Here is an 18,796-nt window from a genome sequence, read left to right as displayed (position 1 = left end):
TCAGATACATGCTCTGACTCCAAACCTTGCCCAAGGTCACCTTTCACTCAATTCATTGAATCATACTATGGGCTATTCAGTAGTAGGCATTAGAGCTACACCTGTGAAGACAGTTTCTGCTTTCCTGGAGTTAATATGCTATTAGGTTGGAAGGTAGGTATGTGTGTGTGACAAGGACACAGAGGTGGGGAGACAGACTATATAATTTTGGAAGGTGAGTGGCGTGAGGAAAATACACCAGTGGTGCATCTGAAGAGTGACCACAGGCAGCTTCAGTTTGAGTGGCCGCTGAGCTGAGGCCTGAGCTACAAGCAGCACTCCCTACCTTCATCAAGATCTAGAAGATTATTAAAGACAGTTAACAGCTAGTACTAAGACTCTAAAGAAAGTATCAATCTCCATGATTGATATGGGGACAGGAAAAGCCAGAGTATCATGACTGAGGGTGATACAAGGCCAGGTAATGTAAGGCAGGCCTTTGTACGTAAGGGATTGATTTTATTACAAATATGGGAAGCCAGGGATGATTTATACGCAGATTTATTTAAAAAGCTGTAGCTGCTCTGCAGGAATGAGTTGTAGGTGACAAGAGTGGAAGCTTGTGGCAGAACTAGAACTAAAATTCTGGTGCCCTGACTTAACTGAAGAGCTACATATGCCAGGCTGTTCCAAGCGCTAAGGATTAAAAAACTCTTCCTTCGTGGGGCTCAGAGACTCATGCCCAGGATAAGAAACCGCATACATGGTGGCTCAGAGGTCCTGGCCCCGCCTACTGCCGCAATATCCAGTTTGGGCGCAGGAGGTCGAGAGCGCTCCGCCGCCGGGGCGGGGCGGGACTTCCGGGGGCGGGGTCTGGCCTCGGTTGGCTCTTCTTGCGCCTGCGCAGTCCAGTAAATTCGCAAAGCGGGGATTAGGTTCGCCGGAACCCATGCCCCGTCTTCTGCTTCCGGGTCGGAGCCATGGCGGTGGCAAATTCAAGTCCTGTCAATCCCGTGGTGTTCTTTGATGTCAGCATTGGCGGCCAGGTGAGGCCCAGGCCGCCACTGCGCCGAAGGGACACTGCACGGGGTCAGCCGGGAAGATCTCACCCACCCAGGGATAGCGGATTCAAGAATCCAGGAAGCGAAACTGGACCAGACCCTACCGACTTGCGGGGCAGGGGCACGGGAGGGGGAGGAGAAGTCTTGCCCATCCTAGCGCCCCGCAGGGGGAGGGACTGGGCGGCACGGAAGGAGAGACTATGGAGGCGGAGGTGGAAGAGACCGAGTGGCATGCGGGAGAGAGGGGTCGGCCCCTTCAGTTCCCTGCTCGCTGAGGCCTTCATGGTCTTGGACCGGGCATTCTGACCATCTCCCGCCGTTTGCAGGAAGTTGGCCGCATGAAGATCGAGCTCTTTGCGGACGTTGTGCCTAAGACGGCCGAGAATTTTAGGTAAGGAGATGTTCCAGACCGAACCGAACCGGAAGGTGGATCCGGAACGCGTTATCCTCTGCCTGCCTCCGTCCGTCCGCTCTCTGCCCTTGAGATCGGAGTCACCGTTTTTACTCTTCCCATATCAATTTTGTTGTTAATTTGTATGCTTAGGTGTGTGGACATCGGCTGGTGGGCTTGCTGGCGGTGGGCTGGTGGGCTTGCTGGCGCGAATGTCTGTGCTCCCCATCCCCACCCCATTAGGGGCGCCCTCAGCTGTGATGTCATGGTAACTGAATCACTCTTTTCCCTTTAAGGCAGTTCTGCACTGGAGAATTCAGGTCAGTCTCAGACGTGGTTGATTTCTCTGCTTGCTCTTGAAGGGTGTCCTGGGGCTGCGGTGGGGTTTTGGGGAACCACCGGCCCGCCTTGAATGATTGCTGGTGACAGTAACAGAAGGTAATAGTCCAAGGGTCTGTCTTCAGTTCATTTGCCTTCTTTATCTCTCTTCTCCCAACCATCTTTAGGGGAGTCCCTTGGCGCTAGTGGGTGGTAAACTGGATAGGCCTATGATTACCTGTCGTCATTCCAAATTTCTTTCTTTTTGGTTATAGAAAAGATGGGGTTCCGATAGGATACAAAGGGAGCACCTTCCACAGGTAAGGCCTTGGCAAGCCATCCTACAGGCTTTTAGAGTTACTTCCTTGGGGGTAGTTCCCCCTTCATCTCTTTAGAGGGAAATAAAACCATAGGATAATTCCTAGGTCTTGAGAAAGAATGTTTTTGTGAACTCCACAATTGATTTGAAGGCTTATTAAAAGCCAAAGTAATAAACATTTTATTTTTAAATCAATGTTTTTCTAAATGACGAACCTTGTCTCAGGATCCTTTATTCTCTGTTTCAGGGTCATAAAAGATTTCATGATTCAGGGTGGGGATTTTGTTAATGTAAGTACTATTTCTTTGCTATCAAAGCCCTATAGGAATATTATTTTTTGTTATTGCTGTTACTGCTATTTCTACTACAAGGCCCAGTCCTAAGGTTTGAAATAGCCAAGTTTGATGGGGGGCTGGGGGTGATAGGAATGCCCTTTAGAGTTGCTGGCTACTACTCTTTATACCACTAGATGACAGACGTCAGCACTCTGAGTCACTGACTCCCGTATCTCAGCCTTTTAGGGCCAGGAACCGGACTTTCCCAGCACACCTCTAGATGATCCATGAGAGATACAAACTAGTCAGTCACATGAAATTTGGGTAGAAATCAGATGCAGTTTTGTTTTTTTTTCTAAATGGCAGTAAGTCCTTTTTCAGTGAGCTCAGTGCTTATGCTGTAATTCCCTTCCACCTCTGGTATCACAGTGCCTGGAAAGCTGAATTTTTCATCACAAATCGATCAGTGGGCAAAGGATCAGAGCAACAGAGGTAGATCATTCTGGAGGGATGTTTCCTCTATTTACTAGCAGAGCACAGTAGACTAGTTCTTCACTTTGAAGCATAACTTTCTTGTTATGTTCTAGACTGTATGCGTCTCTCATACCAAGCCTCTTCCCCTTCCTCTGACCTCGGAGGGTGTTGAATAAATCATAACTCTTCTTAACCCTCCTTTCGTCCTTAGCTAACCACTTGCATGCATGTGCATGGTGGTCTTATTAATATCATTTGGTTAGTCATACTGCTATTTTCTTGAATCTGGAAGAATGTCTTATGTGTATGTTTATTTAGTTTAACTCTTAGGAGTTTTTAAAGACGTATTTCCTGTCTAGGTAAGGTTACAAAGTGGCAGATTTTAGGTTGAACCAGGCTTTTCATTTGTTTCATATGTGTGATGTTGTAAAACTGGGACATTTCACTAGAAGATTCCAGAGTTTTGTTTTCTCTCTAAAGAATGGAAAATAGGGGTGCACTAGGGCTGTGTTTCTCATGTAGCACTAGGGGTTTGGAATCAAATAACTTCTCCCTTTAAACAGGGTCTGTCCTTGCCGTTTCACCTCAGTCACTATCATCTGCTTCCCTTATTTATGTCACTTGTCCCTGTAGGCATTTAAGTTTGCAACCCCTGGCTACAACTGATGACAGTAGGGCTTGGGCGACTGTATACTTTGTGTTAGCTGGTGAGAAGGGCTAAGAATCTATTCTCTGCCTTCTTTTCTTTTTTTCCACACGCTCCTATATAGCCATATTAACAGGGACAGGACCAGCTTTTTACTGGTCATTGCCAGGCACATCCAGTCTCTTGCTGATAGCTCCAGGGTCAAACAGCATAGTTGGTCAGCCAGAAGGCTGAGTGTCAGCAAGAAACAATTGTTCGGAGTCACTCTTAGGAAAGAAAAAAACAGAATGAGCAAGAAGCAGAAGTAGGATTTGAGACCTTCTAAAGTGGGACCCAGAATATATGTTTGTTTTAATAATTTTTTTTGGTTGCAAAAGTGCAAAAAAGAAAATAAGTCATCTCTCAAGGAATCTTGCTTCTCAAGAATATATTCTTGGCATTTTAGCTTACAGCTGTCAGTCTTATCATTGCATATGTATGTGTGTCAAATAGAATTTTTTTTTAAGATTTTATTTATTTATTTGATGTGGGGCTCAATCCCAGAACCCTGGGATCATGACCTGAGCTGAAGGCAGATGCTTAACCAACTGAGCCACCCAGGCGCCCCCCCAAATATAATTTTTTTTTAAAGATTTTTATTTATTTGACAGAGAGAGAGACAGCCAGTGCGAGAGGGAACACAAGCAGGGGGAGTGGGAGAGGGAGAAGCAGGCTCCCAGCGGAGGAGCCTGATGTGGGGCTCGATCCCAGAAACCTGGGATCACGCCCTGAGCCGAAGGCAGACGCTTAACGACTGAACCACCCAGGCGCCCCCCCCAAATACAATTTTTAATAGACTTAAGATCATGTATATGTTTTTATTTTTTTATACTTAATAATTGTCTACATTTTCCCTTGTCATGAAGTCATTCTTTGTAATAGCTGCTTAATATTCCATTGTGAGTAGGTAACAAATTTATTTGATCAGTTCACTATTGTTAAAAATTTAAATTGCTTTTATTTATTTTATAAAGATTTTATTTATTTATTTGAGAAAGAGAGACAGAGGGAGAAAGAGAGAGCACGAGTTGAGGGGGGCAGAGGGAGAGGGATAAGCAGGCTCCCCGCTGAGCAGAGAGGCTGATGCAGGGCTCGATCCCGGGACCCTGAGATCATGACCTCAGCTGAAGGCAGATGTTTAACCGACTGAGCCACCCAGGTGCCCCTCTTTTTAAAAAATATTTATTTATTCATTTGATTTCTTTTTAAGATTTTATTTATTTATTTGAGAGAGAGCATAAGCAGGGGGAGTGGCAGAGAGAGAGGGAGAAGCAGGCTCCCTGCTGAGCTGAGGGCAGGCGCTTAACCAACTGAGCCACCCAGGCATCTCTATTCATTTAATTTTTAAGTCGCTTTCTGTTGTTTGCTCTGAAAATTAATTTTGTCATTTTCCATACTCTGGCTCCTGGAGAGCAATAAATAATGTTATTATAGAGAAGGATGTGAGAAGTGATCTGCCCCCCAGGTTTATTGGGAAATTGGAAGTGAACTTGTTTTTCTCTTCCTTCTGTATGGACGTAGGTGTTTGTGTGGAGTTAAAGATATAATAGCTCTCATTTATATAGTGCTGTATCAGTTGCAAGGTCTTTTCGGATTGGATCATCATGGCAGCAGTGTAAAGAGCAGGTTTCCTCTTCACTCGATAGCTGAGAGAAGCGAGGCTCAGTAGTACGAAGTGACTTTCCCAGCTCATAAAGGATTGATCCGGAACTCACATCCAGATCTTTCTACTACACAGAGCTTGGTTTTAATTAATTTTTAATCAAATAAAGGTTTGATTTTGACAGTTTTTTTCCTTGTCTGGCTTACGTAAATCCCCTTTGGTAATCTTTGCCCCAATAAAGGCCCCTTGATTCTGCCCTATGTCAGTGCTTTCCGTTTCTGCCATGCACCCCATATTCGTTTTCTTTACCAACTGGCCGAAAGAGGTTGGTCTTTTGGCACCCTCTCAGGAATTCTGTTTAAGGTACTACAAGTATGGCTGTGCCAAGTTGCTTTATTGCCCTGACTTAAGTTGGCTCACCTGAAAAATGAGGAAGATAGTAGTGCTTATTCCATGTAGTTACTGGAAGAACAAAGAGATAATGCTAATAAAGCTAGTTTCAGTAGAAATTGGGGGTTTATGATAGGGTGTTTCAGGACACCCAAAGGAAGAAACAGAGCTAGGAACTGGAAAGCCACATAGAACCAAGGCAGTCCTTTTTTTCTGTTTCTCCAATGCTCTCTGTACATGTGTAGCCTTCTCTTTCTGTTCTCCAGTCCACTTTGCAGAGGATGGTCACTGCCAGCTTCCAGGCTCACATGATAAATTCAGCCTCAAAGAGGGCATCCCCAGTCCTCCTTCACAATTCCCAGAGAAGGAACTTTAGTGGGCCCTGCGTTAGTTGGGCATCCTCCCCTGGACCAGTCAGCTTTGGTCAGGAGGCTGGTATCTGTACAGACGAGGCTTCCAAGAGCCCATCCACCTGCTTAGCTTGGGGGCATAGGGATAGTGGTCAGTTAAGTGGGTAATTTTCTATGACTACAGGCATGAGAGTCTTTGGGAATGGCAAGGATTATGTATGTGATCATTGTACTGTTGTTCCCTACTCTGCCTGTGTCTTAACTGAGCTTTCTAGAGGCCCAGCTGTGACCTGTTTTACCCAATCTGTGCGATGCCCTGGCCAGTGTGTGGGCTGCAGGTGCCTTGAATGGGGCTGGCTTTGATTGTAAGATAGGGTCCAAGAGGTGTGACTCGCAAAGTGACCTTCAAGAGGAAGAGTGCACCTTAAAAAAGTTGGCTGTGGTGCAGCAGCATTCCTCCTCTGGGTTCGGGGAGGGGCGGGAGGCAATGCTCAAAACTTGCTAACACTTCCTTTTTTTCTGCTCAGGGAGATGGTACTGGAGTTGCCAGTATTTACCGGGGGCCATTTGCAGATGAAAATTTTAAACTTAGACACTCAGCTCCAGGCCTGCTTTCCATGGTAAGTAAGGTCCAGTCAAGGTTTTGGGTTAGATTTGTATCCGGCAGGTTTCTGGGCCCTTCTTGAGGCCCAGTGCTGTGTCTTAGGATGGAAGCAAATTCTTTACTTCTCTTGCTTGTCCCAGGACTCACCTCTGCCACACTCACCTCCTTCCTCAGGTGGCTTTGATTTTGTTGGGCTGGGTCCCCTAGCAGCCTGGGGAGCCACAATTGAACTCTCTGATGTGTGTTTTCTTACCTTTGTTTGAGCCGGGGTTCATGGCTCGGCATCCAGCCCTGCTGCTCAGAGCCTGGCCAGTTGTGCTTTCAGGACACAGAGTCCATGTGTCCAGCACCTTTCCACTCATGCTGCCTCCTGGCTGGTCCCCCTCTGACCACTCCTCCCCTGAACTGGCACCCCTTCCTACTGAGACCCACTCCCATACCTCACTCTCTTTCTCAGCCCCCCTCCCCGCTCCACTTAACCCCCTCATCTACCCCACTCCTCACTCTCCTGCATGCTCACTCCCCCTTCTTCCCCTTATTCATCCTGCCCTCCTTTTTCCTTACTCATCCCACCTTGCATCCCTCTCACTCTTCAATCCCCTTCCTGCCTCCCCTCATTATCCATTTCCCTAGCAATGCCTCCATTCTCCCTTCTCCAGACCCCATATTAACAGGCACATGCTCTGTCCTGCTTGCCTACCCTTCCACGGATCTTCACAGGCATTTATCAAGTGAAGGTTTACTAACTCCCACTCTGTTTCAGGCCTCAGGGTAGGTACAAGGGTATAGACCTGATCCCTGCCCTTGCCACACTTAACATCTAATGAGGGAATCACACATGCAAACTGACAACCCCAGCGTAACGTAATTCACACCACCACCTGTTAAGATGCGGGCCCCTCAGGGTATGTAAAAGTACCAGGAGGGCCCATGGAATGAGAGTCATTACTCTGAGGGGTCAGGCACGGCTTCACAGAGGAGAGTGGCATGGTCAAGGGACAGAAGGTGAGGAAAGATGAGAACATAGGATATGAATGGGGGAGGGAAGGGCCAGTAGAGACACTGGAGAGGAAGGTGGGTCTAGCTCAAGGGCTTTAAATGCCAAAATTAGGATGAAGTGTGTGGGCTTTCTTCATAGGTTACGGAGAGCCGTGTGCTTTTTTGAGCAGGGTTCACCAGCTTCGTGGTTTAGAGGGAAGCCCCTGGCTGCAGTGTGAGTGGCAGATGGGACTAGAAATTGGGGGCAGAGAAGCCAGTCAGGAGGCTGCCATGAGAATTGGGCGAGACCTGCCCAGCAAACAGTGTGCAAGCCCCCTTTTCGGAAAGCCAGGCTGGGCAAGCGCAGGTAAATGCTGCAGGAGTAGCTTAGGTGGGCTTCAGTCATCTCCAGGAGGGCTAGAACCTTCTAGCGGCATGCCATCTATGCAGGAGTCAGAAAAATGAAAGGAAATGTTGGTCTGTGCTCTCTCAAGCTGACCCTGGCGAAGTTGTACAATCACAGATCACGTGGCACAATTGTTTTTGTTTCCATCCTCCCCTAAATCCTAAATTCCTCAAGGGCAGGGACTGGACCTCAGTGGTCTCCAAGCCCTATTTCCTGATACAGAAAGGCGCGATGCAGATACCAACGAAGGAACAAAAGATCATCAGAACGATGGCTAACATTTATTGGCCAGTTGCTCAGCAGGCACTGTATTTGCATTAGTTCACTTTAATCCTCTCAACATCCGTTTGAGGTAGGTACAAATGAGAACACTGAGGCCCAGAGAGGTCATGTGACTAAACTGCGGTCGCATGGTCCGTGGTGGAGGGACTCCAGCGAGGTTGTCATCTGGCTCCAGGGCTTACTCTTGAGAGCAGTAGGCTGTAGGGCCTGAGACAGTGAGTAAATGCGTGGCTGAGGGCAGAGAGTGTCCTGGGAGCCGGTAAATGTGTATGACCCCTCTCCCGCCGGCTTGCTCATAAAGGCCCATACACTGGCAGCACGGTAGATCGAATGACTGCTCAATTGGGGAAAAGAAGGAAGCAAAGAATTGGGAGCCATGGGAAGTCTGTCCCTCATCCCGCAGCGTGTGCCTTCTCTGACTGGCTCAGACATTCCCTTGCTTTGGTGTAGGAGTTGTTCGTAAATCCACGCACAAAACCCGAAAGTAGCCCCATCTTACATGGGGCACTTCTGAGTATAAAATAAAATCCCTAGTGAGGTAGTGAGCACGTTCCCCTGGCCAGTGTCATGAATGTATTTCATACACGCTTTTATTCCTGCAGCTGAACACAGAATCAACCAGTTTAAATCTATGAAGCGTCCTATTACTGCTGGTGACCTACCTCATAATTTCCAGTCCTGCCTCGGTCATGTTAATCTTACAAGACCTGTGATTTTAATAGTACTCTCGGTTTCCCATCGTCTACTCCTTTTGTCCAAAACAAGGGAAGTATGCAATAAAATGTTCACAGAGACAGACACGGTCACAAGGCAGTTCTACTGAAAGGTAACGTGGACTTGGTGACGCACAAAAGCCTGAGTTTAGCATATTAAAGGCAGCTCCGGGTATCAACGTAGAAAGTACAAAAATACACTTCATAAGAAAGTCAAATATTGCTTTTCAAAGTGTCCCCGTGCACCGTAATCATCTCCTGTTCTTTTATACGGCATTGTGAAATGTAATGATGTAGAAACAGTTTCAAGGGAGGACATGGGATACGGCTAGAGACTTTCAGTTTCTCAATTAAGAAAATACTTCTTCGTGTAAAATTCAATAAGAAAGGATTTGGCGTGTAGCTGTACAAAGCAAACATTCCTGATTAAATGTGGTCTTTTTCCAGCATGGCCCTAACAGAGCAACTTCTCGCACCTTAAAGTCTTTTATTACCATTGTTATGGTGCGGCACAAAGCGATTGAGATAAAAGAGTTTATGGCACAGGCAACAGGCTTTTTCTCCGTGGTATCTAACTTGTAACTGTAATCCAGGGATAACCAGTGTTGGATTAAATACAGCAAATCAGTCCCTGTGAACAGTTGTTCGCGTTTTAAAAATTCACGCTGCAGGAGAACTGTACTTTATTCAGGGATCTAGCTCCTTGAGGGCAGTGATTACGTATCCTGTTTATCTCCATACCCTTGGATCCCAGCTCAGGACCTGGCTTATGGTAGGTATTCAGTAAGGTTTGCTGAAAGAAAGGAATCAGGGCTACAGGCTCTTTTGGGAATCTTTTTTTTTTTTTTTTTAAGATTTTATTTATTTATTTATTTGTCAGAGAGAGAGAGAGAGAGCACAAGCTGGGGGAGCGGCAGGCAGAGGGAGAAGCAGCTCTCCGCTGAGCAGGGAGCCCGATGCAGGGCTCGACGCCAGGACCCTGGGATCATGACCTGAGCTCAAGGCAGATGCTTAACCGACTGAGCCACCCAGGCGTCCCCTCTTTTGGGAATCTTGCCCTTCGGGTAGCATGGCCGGGAAGACTCACTGAAGGTACACTTGGTTTTTGTCAGGCAAACAGTGGTCCCAGTACAAATGGCTGCCAGTTCTTCATCACCTGCTCTAAATGTGATTGGCTGGATGGGAAGCACGTAGTGTTTGGTGAGTCCTATTCCTGTCCCAGAGTCTGGGCCCCATTCACACAGAGTGGGACTTCCAAAGGAGCCAGTCCTCAGACTGTAATCCCCAGAGTGCTCGACTGATGTGACTGCTCTGGGAAGGTGGAAGTGGTGGGAGGTGGGGAGGAGTGTGGTTAGAGCACTAGAGGAAAGGACAGAGGGGCTATCTCATGGAGGTGTAAACGCTGAGGTGATCGTATGTCTGGGAGGGAAACCCGGATGGTATCACTTAAGAAATGCCACACAGAGAGAGCGCGGTACAGTAGGGCTTTGCAATCACCCAGACCTAGTACTCCACTCCTTCCTACCTGTGATTTTGGGCAAATTATTTCACTTTCATCAAATCTCAATTTTCTGATGGGAGTATGAGGATCAAATGAGATGCTGGCTAAGAGTGGACATGGGAAGCTGGAAAGTGCTATGCAAATGAGAATGATAAAGTCTAGCTCATACTCTTCTTACAGGAAAAATCATTGATGGACTTCTAGTGATGCGAAAGATCGAGGTGAGCCCTGTTTCGATTTCCTCTATCTTGGCCATTCTGGTCTAGTAGCATGAGTGTATCAGGCCCAGTCTGTACCGCCTCCAGTTACATGGGCTCCCTCAGGAAGAGGGAGGAGTAATAAGGAGAAGTACTGGCCCCCCTCCCCTCCCTGTTTTCTTGGCTTGTGAGTTTGCCTCTCTGATGCTCACCACAGTTTGGCCTCTGGCGGCCCCTTCACCTACTTGACAAAACCCAGCTCAGCGGTGAGTGCAGGACCCTCCGTGACCTGGCCCCACCACCTCTCCACAGCCCCTTCTGCCGCTTCTCCTCTGCGGTCCACTCGCGCCACACTACTAGCTCTTCTCCAAACATGCCGTACACATTCCTGCCTCCTGCTCCTTCCTGCCTCTCAGCGTCTGCTTGTGCTGTCTCCTCTACTAGAATGCTCTTCTCCTTTCTTTTGCTCCTGGTGGGATCCCATTCATCCTCCTAGGCCTACCTCAAATATCTCCTGTTGTGTGAATCCTTCTTGACCTGTTTAAGCGTGGTTGCTTCCTCTGCCCTGTTGTGTAAACTCTATCTTATAACTTACTGCATTGTTACATATCATAGGTTCAATTTTTCTAAATGTGGGACATTTTCTGTTTGATCTGGATTATCTTTACCCTTCTGCTAGGACATGGACTGTTATCATTTCAGTCCCTGAGTCCTCAGTCCGTAGCACAGGGCCTGGCAGGTATCAGTACATGTTTGGTGAGCGTGTGTGGCTGAGCAGATGAATCTCCACTGTGCTTTCTCTCCTAGAATGTTCCCACAGGCCCCAACAATAAGCCCAAGCTGCCTGTAGTGATCTCACAGTGTGGGGAGATGTAGTCCAGAGCAAGACTGATCAGGTACGTGTGTCTTTCTCCTCCTGGTTAGGAGTCCCCGGTGAAGACAGCATGGTCTAGTGGAAGGAACTTTAGACTTGAAAACATGGGATTGAGCCCCTTTTCCTGTCTATGTGACCTTCGGGAAATCACTTCCCTTTTCTGAGCCTGTTTCCTCATCTGTCAAATGGAGACAGTAGGTATCTCAGGCTCATTGTAAGGATCAGAAGAGAAAGGGTTATTAGGGCACTGTACTTTTCTACCACTTTGTGGTCTACAAAGTATCAACCTGAAAACCAGTAGGTGGTCTCTGACAGCACTGTCAGTCTGTAGTTCCTTCCATTCATTGCACCTGCTGGAAGGCCCTGGCTCCACCCCTGGGTGACTCCCTGCCGGGAGCAGCCTGAGCAGCCAGGAGACACAGCTGTCATGCCTTTCTTGTCAGAACTGATGCTCGGGGCACCTGGGGGGCTCAGTTAAGTGTCTGCCTTTGGTTCAGGTCATGATCCCAGGGTCCTAGGATCGAGTCCTGCATCAGGCTCCCTGCTCAGTGGGGAATCTGCTTCTCCCTCTCACTCTCCCTTTGTGCTCTCTCTCAAATAAATAAATAAACTCTTAAAAAAAAAAAAAAAAAAAAGAACTGATGCTCATTTCCAGGCCCTGACTTTGTATCTGCCAACCTCATAAGTGAACGCAACACATCTCTCAGCCCGCACAGGCTCACTTCCTTCCCACATTTGCCACTGCCTGCTCTGTGCTGGGTGACAGAGGATTAAAACTACCTCTGTCTTTCAGGAGCTTATGGGGAATAAGACACATTCTCAGAGGTGATCACTAGCAATATGAGTGACCTTGCTAAGTGTTATCAGAGTTCAAGCGAGAAATTGATCACTTCAGCTAAGTGTGGGGTGGTGGTGTTTTGCCTTTCTTTTCTTTCTTTTTTTTTTTTTTTTTTTTGATTTTCAAACCTGCAGAAAAGTTGGAAGAATAGTACACTGAACCGCCATCTCCCTTTCATCCGGATTTACCAGTGGTTAATATTCTTGTGTTATCATTTTACTTTGACGTTGGTTTTTTCTTTCCCTTCTTCCCTCTCCTCCCATTCCCTTTCCTCTCTCCTGCTCTCCTTCTTTCCTTCCTTTCTACCATCGTTCCTTCCATCGTTTTCCTTCATTTCTTCCCCATTTGAAAGTTGAAGACTTCTTGACACTTTACCCCTAAATACTTCAGCAAACAACTCTTAAAACTAGCATCCTACATAACCACAGTAATATTCTTTAATATACATGTTCCAACTTCCCCAGCTGTCCACATAGTAACTTTAATAGCTCTAAAAAAAAAAAAATTCAATGAAGGTTCACGTATTTTATTTGGTCGTTTATTTTTAATTATAAAAGAAACATAATACAATGGCGAGAGAACAGTTCAAGTCTTTGTCGGTGCCCCTCTTTCCCATCCAGTCCCACTTCTGTCCCAGGAGGTAACTGCTTTATCAGTTTCATGTGTGTCCATCAGGGCCTTTTCTATGCCTATCTTATTTCGGGAGGTTTTGTTTTTCCTAAGTGTCATCATACTATTTTGTTCATTTGTTTTTCATTTGGCAGATGTCGTGAAGACTTTTCCTCTTCCATCACATGAAACTACTTCATGTAAGGGTGCCTGGGTGGCTCAGATGGTTGGGCATCTGCCTTCGGCTCAGGTCATGATCCCAAGGGCCAGGGATTGAGTCCCTTCTTGGGCTCTCTGCTCATCGGGGAGCCGCTTCTCTCTCTCCTCTGCCATTCCCTCTGCTTGTGTTCTTTGGCTCTATCTCACTGTCAAATAAATAAAATCTTTATAAATAAATAAATAAAACTACTTCATGTAAAAACAAAACTAACAATATGCTATGTTTGTAGCATATAGCTTATTTTACCCTTCTCTTATGATTTAAGTAGTTATAAATTCTGGGTCTTAGTTCTCTATTTTAAATGTTGTGACTGTTTGGTCTGGAACATATTTTAAGCAAAAACTGGCATTGTGTTGCTTATTTTAACTTTGGTGATATCCTTTGTTAAACAGAAGTTCTAAATTTTGATGAGGTCAAAATTATCAGTCTTTTCTCTTACCTTTTGTGGTTTTGTCTTGTTTTAGGAAGGTTCTTAGTATCTCAGATCATAATGTCTTTTGTATTTTTTTTCTAACATTTCTGTGGTTTTATTTATCTACTTTAAAAATTACCTAGAATTTATTTTTCTTTTCTCTCCTTTTTTTCTGAATGGAGATCTAGTCAAATGCCAGACCATTTTAATAACTGTACATACCTCTATCTGGGACTGACTTTGTGTTCATAGCATCTGGCACTTACAGGCATTCATTAAAAATTTATTACATGAGTTAATAGAGAGGGAGAATGCCAGGCATTTTAGGCAGGGAACTGGTGTGAGCAGATGCTGAGGCAGGCATGCACTGACGTATGCTAGAAGCAGCACGTGGTCCTCTCTCTCGTCCAGCCAAATGGTCCCTTTGGAGACACAGTTGACACCCTGTGCTTTCTTTTCTGCCAGTACTGGAGGTCCCTAGGGCTCAGCTTGCTCTCCCCCTTCTGTAGTGGCTGGCATTTCCCTCCTTCTCCCACTTCTTTCTTGGCTGAACCTAAGTCGAGCTACTGGGTCCTCTTCCTTCCAAGAATTGACCACTGACCACTACCGGAAGACAGAGATAAAAAGAATGGTGTTTAGAATTGTTTGATTGGGGCTTCTTTTCCATAGTTTTCTGAGTCCCTTATAGAAAGTTTGTGGAAATCCTTGTTGAGGGCTTGATTGCCGAGGGTGGAGATCACAGCCCTCCCCTCCCCATCTCTTCTTAGCAAAGGGCAAAGTAAACCTTTGCCCCCGTGGAAGCCTCTCTTCTCAGCCTGCAACCCAAGCAGAACAAATTCCACGGGGCCATTTGACGTTCCAGAGGCTTCTTAGACCAGAACCGTCCAATAGAAATTACTGTCTGTGATGGTGGAAATGTTCTGTATCTATGCTGTCCATCATGCAGCTCCAGCCACATGTGACAGTTGAGCACTTGAACTATGTGGCCGATGTGACTGAAGGACTGAATTTTTAATTTAATTTTAATTAAATATATGTGTGGTACCTCCAGTTCAGTCTCCTACCCGTGACTTGCTCAGAACCGAATCTTTCATAGCTGATACTTAGAGGCAATATCATAATGGCAGTTATCATTTATTGCACGTACTTCTTGTGCTCTAATACTGAGCTAAGAACTTGAATTGTCTCATTTAACTTTACCAAAAATCCTTATCATAAGTTTTAAGGTGTTCGGGGATCTAGGTGGCAGTCTGACCTAAAGGGGCCCCACTTTGGGTTTCTCAGTAATGTGATTTGGGAGAAAGTAAGGAAAAGTGGAGATTAATTCCCCAGGGAGCAGGGTATCATCCCATCATTTTTCTTCCCAGCTGTAAAGCTAAAAGCATCTCTAATTCTATGGGAGTATTTCAGATCCCTCAGATTGTTTGGGGCAGGATAATTGTTGACAGCTAATATCGATGCTGTTTTCAAACCGTACTGGGCAGTATTTCTCAAACTTTAGTGCACTTATGAGTCACCAGGAGATCTTATTAAGATGCTGGTTCTGGCTCAGTGGGTCTGGATGGGGACAGAGATTTTGCATTTCCTTTTTTTTTTTTTTTAAAGATTTTATTTATTTATTTGACAGAGATAGAGACACCCAGTGAGAGAGGGAACACAAGCAGGGGGAGTGGGAGAGGAAGAAGCAGGCCCATAGCATAGGAGCCTGATGTGGGGCTCGATCCCATAACGCCGGGATCACGCCCTGAGCCGAAGGCAGACGCTTAACCGCTGTGCCCCCCAGGCGCCCCGAGACTTTGCATTTCTAACCAGCACTCCGGAGATGCTGATGCTGACTTTGAGTGGCTATAGTGGAATATCAGAGCCTGCTTTTTAATTGAGAAGCCACCATATTCCAATCAGAAAAGACCCAGAAGGAGATCCTGTCTTGGTAGTACCGGTCCAGCAGGAATCTGCTGCATTCAAATCAAGATATCACCTAATCACACATGTGAGGCCTTGTGTCTAGGCGCTGGAAATAGAAGAAGATGGGAAGGAGATAGAAGACCACACAGTGACTTGATCAGCTCTGCCTCCCTAGGAAGCACTTCTAGAACTTCTTCTGGTTTTGCCTTAGGTCCCAACTTTAGTTTTAGTGAACCTGAAGTTTTCTGTACAGCTCTAGATATAGAGACCATGGTTTTATCTCAGTGGATCCTGTGAAAGCTTTTTATGATGCATTTGGTTAGATACACATAAGTGAACCTTGGCCCTCAGGATTCTCTGCTGGAATCTGAACCGGGTTCTTTGCTACTTACAACCACTTGGGGACTAGTGGAGCCTCTGTTTTGAAAGCTTGAGAGTTTCTTGGAAAAGGGAGTGGCTGCGAGCTCTGGCAGCCCAGCTAGTCTGAACCGCTGCTCTTCCAGTTATCCCCAAACCTGGTACCTGTCGCAAGCAGTAGATAGCTTTCTTCTGTCATTGTTTCCCAATCTTCCTAAAGAATTGAATCACTTGGGGGCATTTGTTAAAGCTACTTATTCCCAGATCCCTTCCCTGGAGAGTTTGAGTGAGTGAGTTTGAGGTAGGATCCAGGATGCTATGTTTGTAACAAGCATCTCAGATGCTTCTTACCAGAGAAACATGGGTAATACTGCCCTAGGTAGTGCTGTGATGAGTATCTTTTAACATTTGCATCTTAGAAAAAATGTATAATTAGTGCAACGCATCATTTTACATGGTGATTAAGTTCAAATGTGATTAAGTTAAAAATTCAAATGGTGATTAAGTTAAAAATTAATTGTACCTGTGGGTAGTGGCTAGAACAGTGGGGAAGGTGCTGTTGGAATGACTGAGCTCTAGAAAACACTGTCCCCCCATTCTGGGATTACTCATAGATGTGATATATTCCCGTAGAGGAAGATGTTGGGACATGTTAGTGGCACATGGACGGGTCTTTCATTCTTTCCACAACTACGCACTGAGGGGGTAAAATGGGTCCCATGTTGCAGAAGAGGCTGCAAATTTGAAAAGCCTGGTCCCTGCCTTCAAGGCACTCACAGTCTCTTGGGGAAACTGACTGTGACAGTACAGTAAAGCACTGGACTGGAGGCTTCAGAACGAAGTAAGGAAAGCCGGAATGCTTGTGTCTGCCTGGAGCAGTTTGGGGAGACTACAGAAGAGACGGTGCTGTGGCTGAGTACGCGAAAGAAGAGAACTTCTCAGATGGCTGAAACGGGAGAGCGTTCCAGGCAGAGGGAACAGCATGAGCAAAAGCACAAAAGCAGGAAACAGCAGGAAGTGTCAGGGAAACAGCACCTAATTCCATATGGCCAAAGCAGGAAGGTCTGAAAAGAAAAGGGTAAGAGGTGAGGCTGGAGGAGGCCAGGGCCAGTTGTGAGAACCAGTTCAGGCAGAGACTCATTATGTTATCCTGAGAGTGGGCTTCGGATACTAGGCGCATTTTCCCCCCTGGGGTGAGAGTCCATTGTACTCCAGAGATGGTCAAAAGGGAACCTAGCCTGGTCCTCCAAAAAGAGGCAGGCCGACAGGAGCCGCTGGAGGATCCCGAGCAGAACATTGTGACTGAGTTTTCTTATCCAAAGATGGTTCTGGCAGCAGTGTGGAGGAGAAGCTGAGGCCAGTGAGGTGTCCACTGCAGCAGTCCAGGCGAGAGAAGAGGTTCCATAGGAAAATACAGGTCTAGGGAGCACCAGAGATTTGGCAGCAAATATTTGCATGGTGCTGGGTGTGTGACACTGTTGTTCCCTGCCCTGAAAGACAGAAGTCCTGCCAGCTAAAAAGGAAGGGAGGGGAGAATGGCTTCATTCCAGTCCGATCCAGTACAAAGGCAGAGCTCCCAGGGTGGTCATCAGGTCTCAGGCGTTGAGGTGTGCCAGTTGGTGAAATACCACAGAGCCTTAAAAAAAAAAAAGGTAAATCTGTGTGTGTTGGCAGATTTCTAGGGTACGTTAAGTGACAAAGTCAAGATTTAGTACATTCGAAGAATTATTTCAGAAATTACTGTAGTGTGAAATATAGCCAACTGTTAGTAATGGTTTCTTGTGTAGTGTAGAGATGGCAAAGAGTTTTTTTCCTCTCCCATTTCTGTTGTCCCATCTATGCTTGAATTTTCTATATTGAGCATAGATCTTATAATAGAAATACATACCGTATATACGTAGTTTTAACTGATCCTAGTTGCTCCCAGCTGCTCCCAGGAGCATGTGGCTAACAGCAGTCTGAATCACTCCCTGGTCCCTCCGTCTCCCAGGTCTAGGCAGTCTGCAGTGCCTTCCTGGGTGCTCCCACAGTACTTGGTTCATCTCCCTGTAGAGCATTTAACTAGCGTATTACAAATGTGTTGGCCTGGTTTTCTCTAGACAGAACTTGAGCCAGGGACCATGCTGACTAACACAGTGCCTGGTCTATGATAGAGCTTAGGTCCTGGAGCACCATGGAACTTATAAAGTGCATTTATGCTGTTCTGTACATTCTGCTTGGGGGCCAGGGTTAAACTCTCTGAGCTTGCAGTGTGACACCAGGACTCACTGTATCCTGGAGGGAAAGGGGTGTGGCCATGTTTAGGGGGAGGGAGACAGAGTAGTTTCTGAGTGTACTCACTCGGTTCTCTGAGTTAAGCTAACTACCAAGGCCATAAACAGAGGGTGTGGACTTTACTTTCTGTATGACACTGGGACCAAAACCGGCAAGGAAGGAAGATTGCTCTTTGTTCTAGAGCTCCACAGAGAGCCATCGAGGTCTGGCAAAAAGCACACAGACTTTGAAGCCAAGGAGACCAGGAAGCCCCATCAAACCATTAAACCCCTTGGGACCCTAGTTTCCTCTTTTGCTTGATTACAGATAATATATACTGCACAGAGTTTATGAAGGGTAAATAAATGAGATGATATGTGTGGCCATAAATGTTAGTTTCTTTCTTTTTCGTTCTTCTGTAGTATACCTCTCAACTTTGTCCTGGGGAACCAAAGGTCTGACCGAGGGCAAGAGTCAGACCAGTTCTGCTGTTTTGGGAAGAGCAGGTTAGGAGTGTAGAGAAGAGCTGGGAGTATCGCCTGTCGTGGAATGTCCCCTTCCAGTGCCTCTGAGCTGCTTATCTCTTCCATCCCTAATAGACCTCCACCTCTCTGCCATTTTAGGCCTTCCCTTGCTCTGGGTGACGCTCTTGAGCAAGATAATCCGGATTGGCCCCTGTGTTTGCTTCCGTGCCTGCTGCGGCCCTTTTTGATCAAGAGACCTTGGATGTGTCACAGATACAGAACCCAAGATTTTCTGTTTAAGTTTTCAATTGTAAATAAAGTTTTGTTTTGTTTTGGTA

The 18,796-nt window shown here is 46.2% G+C and overlaps 1 protein-coding gene across 1 annotated transcript; it reads left to right on the top strand.

Moving 5' to 3' along the window:
- Positions 1 to 941: 941 nt before the first annotated feature.
- Positions 942 to 18,796, top strand: PPIH (peptidylprolyl isomerase H). The gene is made up of 10 exons (XM_026498345.4): positions 942 to 1,025; positions 1,367 to 1,431; positions 1,728 to 1,751; positions 2,025 to 2,069; positions 2,316 to 2,358; positions 6,373 to 6,465; positions 9,941 to 10,028; positions 10,510 to 10,550; positions 11,334 to 11,422; positions 18,618 to 18,796. The coding sequence occupies exons 1-9, from the start codon at positions 960 to 962 to the stop codon at positions 11,400 to 11,402; spliced, it is 534 nt and encodes a 177-aa protein (XP_026354130.1). The 5' UTR covers positions 942 to 959; the 3' UTR covers positions 11,403 to 11,422; positions 18,618 to 18,796.

This window comes from Ursus arctos, unplaced genomic scaffold (assembly GCF_023065955.2).
Source record: "Ursus arctos isolate Adak ecotype North America unplaced genomic scaffold, UrsArc2.0 scaffold_12, whole genome shotgun sequence".
In the NCBI taxonomy this organism is placed as follows: domain Eukaryota; kingdom Metazoa; phylum Chordata; class Mammalia; order Carnivora; family Ursidae; genus Ursus; species Ursus arctos.
This window is presented reverse-complemented; position numbering and strand designations above follow the sequence as displayed.

What these genes read in the sequence shown, in the direction of transcription:
- PPIH (XM_026498345.4), top strand. Translation starts at nt 960, where the DNA reads ATGGCGGTGGCAAATTCAAGTCCTGTCAATCCCGTGGTGTTCTTTGAT. An exon ending in AAAGGGAGCACCTTCCACAG is followed by an intron (nt 2,070 to 2,315) that starts GTAAGGCCTTGG and finishes TCTCTGTTTCAG; the next exon opens with GGTCATAAAAGATTTCATGA. An exon ending in TGGGAAGCACGTAGTGTTTG is followed by an intron (nt 10,029 to 10,509) that starts GTGAGTCCTATT and finishes CTCTTCTTACAG; the next exon opens with GAAAAATCATTGATGGACTT.